Source organism: Neoarius graeffei, chromosome 5, assembly GCF_027579695.1.
Source record: "Neoarius graeffei isolate fNeoGra1 chromosome 5, fNeoGra1.pri, whole genome shotgun sequence".
NCBI classification, from domain to species: domain Eukaryota; kingdom Metazoa; phylum Chordata; class Actinopteri; order Siluriformes; family Ariidae; genus Neoarius; species Neoarius graeffei.
In genome coordinates this window covers 47,516,841-47,519,713 of record NC_083573.1, presented here as the reverse complement: position 1 = coordinate 47,519,713, position 2,873 = coordinate 47,516,841, and the positions used below count along the sequence as shown (strand labels likewise).

At 44.8% G+C, this 2,873-nt stretch overlaps 1 protein-coding gene across 1 annotated transcript; it reads left to right on the top strand.

Annotated features, from left to right (window-relative positions):
• Positions 1 to 461: 461 nt before the first annotated feature.
• Positions 462 to 2,098, top strand: LOC132886015 (ankyrin repeat domain-containing protein 34A). The gene has a single exon (XM_060920552.1). It carries the CDS (start codon positions 462 to 464, stop codon positions 2,022 to 2,024), a length of 1,563 nt encoding a protein of 520 aa, XP_060776535.1. The 3' UTR covers positions 2,025 to 2,098.
• Positions 2,099 to 2,873: the final 775 nt, after the last annotated feature.

Genomic DNA, 2,873 nt, shown 5'->3' with positions numbered 1-2,873 from the left:
TCTTTTATTGTGCAAGGTTAATATTTAGGGCAGGTTTCATCCCCTCAATTTCAAGATATATGTGTATCCCTTTAAGGGAAGAGGTTGTCTAGATGTTGGGGTCTGTGATTTTACCTCAAGTTTTACCTCATTTTTACACTATGAGAATTGCATGGTGCGGAGGCTTCACTGTGTTGGATCAATGTGAGAAGTGATAATAATGAAAGACTATACTCTTCTTTATCATACTCTGTAGTGGGCAAAGCTGTTATTTCATAAATTAGATCATAAGGACTAAAAATCACATTATTCTCTCCTTCAGTGTGATGCCAAGAGCAATTCAGAGACCAAAACACATGCAATAATACACACACATAATTTTCCTTATAATACCTTGTGTATTTCTTCATATTACAGGTTGTTCAAGATTATGCTGAAGATGTGCTGGCTGTATTAACGGAAAAGGAAGTCCAGGTGGCACCATGGGTGATGGAGGAGCTCTGAGAACAGAGGGAAATGCCCTGCTGAAGGCTGTATTCCAAGGCAAGCTTCGTCTTGCCCGTTTGTTACTGGAGGGAGGTGCATATATCAATGAAGGAAATGAGCGAGGGGAGACACCCATCATGGCTGCCTGCATGGCAGGATATGACGACTTACAGACACGTCAGAAAATGGTACGCTATCTTCTAGAGAAAGGCGCTGACTTGAATATCCCTGATAAATCAGGCCGGACTGCCTTGATGCACGCATGTTCTGAGCGGGCTGGCAAAGATGTTGTGTCACTACTCTTGGAGAATGGAGCAGACCCAAGTCTCAAAGACTATTCTGGGTCCTCAGCTCTAATGCATGCCATCAACAGAGGTGATCGAGAAACCCTGCAGATACTTCTAGATGCCTGTAAAGCCAAAGGCAAAGAGGTGATCATTATAACCACAGATACCTCACCCTCAGGCACAAAGAAGACCAAGCAGTACCTGAACTCTCCACCTTCACCAGGTGTAGTTGACAAACTCTCACCAGCCTGCATGTCTCCATCAGAGGTAGAGATCCGAACCTCAAACTCACCTGCTGGAGAAGAGGAAGAAGGTATCTTTAGCTTTGCTCTAACTTCTGCCCTCCCGTTGCCCTCCAACAGGCCGCCAGGTGAGAGGAGACCACCTCCACGCAAACTTCTCAAAAGACTGAACTCAGAGCCCTGGGGCCTAGTGGCACCAAGCGTACTGGCTGAGAGAGGTGAGATGTTGGAGGGTAGCCTAGCAGAAGAGGACAAGGTGGTGTCAGAGATGAATGGCATGTCAATCTCTGGTCCAGGCAGACCACTGCTCTCACGCAGACACAGCATTGAAACTCATGACCCCTGCTCACCGAAGCTGATTGACCGCTCCTGCTCAGAAGATTGTGCAGCCCTCTGTGGTTCCTCTTGGGCTGACAAGGTGCAGCAGCATCAGTCACTGTACCGCAGAAACACAGCGCCTGAGTCACAAGAGAATGCTGGTCATAACCGTGCTCTGGCTCACCCCAAACTTACACGCATGGAGCACTATGAGTCAGATACACACCTATGTCCTGAGTCCATTCCTGGGTCTCCAGATTCAGGTCGTGTGTCCGTGGAGCGCCGCAAGTACAATGCCTCACCACTATCGCTAGTTGCCAGTTCCTCACGGGAATCCCTGGAGAGCATCCCGAGCTCAGTGTCCCCCATCACCATGAGGAGGAGACCCCCAAGCTTGCTGGAGCGGAGAGGTTCTGGCACACTCCTGCTGGACCACATCTCACACACTCGGCCTGGATTTCTTCCCCCACTCAATGTCAACCCCCAGCGACCCATCCCGGACATCCGGACCAATGGCAAGCCCTCTTCACCTGTGCACTCTGGAAACAAGATCCTGCTGCCTGTAGCACCCACATCACCAAAGCGTGTTCTGGATTTCAAGATGAAGAAGAAGTTGATGAGGAGGCACTCCATGCAGACAGAACAGATGAAGCAGCTCTCCACCTTTCAGGAGCTAATCGCAGAGAAGGTCATGGAGGTCAATGGAGACTAAGAGTTATGGGAGAATCTCTCTTTCTCTCTGTCACTCACTCACTCTTACAGACACACACACCTTTACCACTAGATAATGAAACACTGACTAGTCTAAAGTGCATAAACCATCTTCTTAAAGGCTCATGCTACTGACAGTTAGCAATGTTAGCACATTTATCCAAGCTGTTCCTGATCATTTCATTGATTTTTGATTTATCATATTTGCTGATATTTTTGACAGTTCTCGTGACTTCAAATGATCATGTTTACACTTGAGCTTTTTTCATGAAGTTTTGTTCAAAAATGTCAGCAAGGTTAAAGTTGCTGGCAAAGCGATTTGTTGTCCTTTAAAAGCAAATCAAAGGGGAATATTAAAATGATCGGTTTCTACTGGATACAAACCCAACATGAGCAGTCAGGGTTTTTTTTCTTCCTAAAATCAGTATGATTGCTGAAAACCTTCCTGAAAACCTTCTGTTTCCTGACACTAATCTCTATTATTTATCATGCCTTTTACTGATGACTATTTACTTTAAGAAGGATGGATTTTTGACCATTTTTGTTTGACTGTAGCATTAAGAAGAAGAATCAAAACATTTCTGATGGCTGAAAATTAAAACAAAAATGTACACCACTGAAATGGTGTTTGATGGGCACTATATGTATGGTTTTATTATTTTTCTTTAAAGTGCAATTCTTTATTACGAATCCCAAAGAAGTTGTTTAATACCCATTCACACGCACATTTACTAAAATGGGGGAAAATACAGACAAACTCAATATGATGAGCACGGATGCTGTGTCATGTGTGCACAAGAGACAGAGCGCACATGTAGATATTGTACAGATTTCACAGGCAGTAAAATAA

What these genes read in the sequence shown, in the direction of transcription:
- LOC132886015 (XM_060920552.1), top strand. Translation starts at nt 462, where the DNA reads ATGGGTGATGGAGGAGCTCTGAGAACAGAGGGAAATGCCCTGCTGAAG.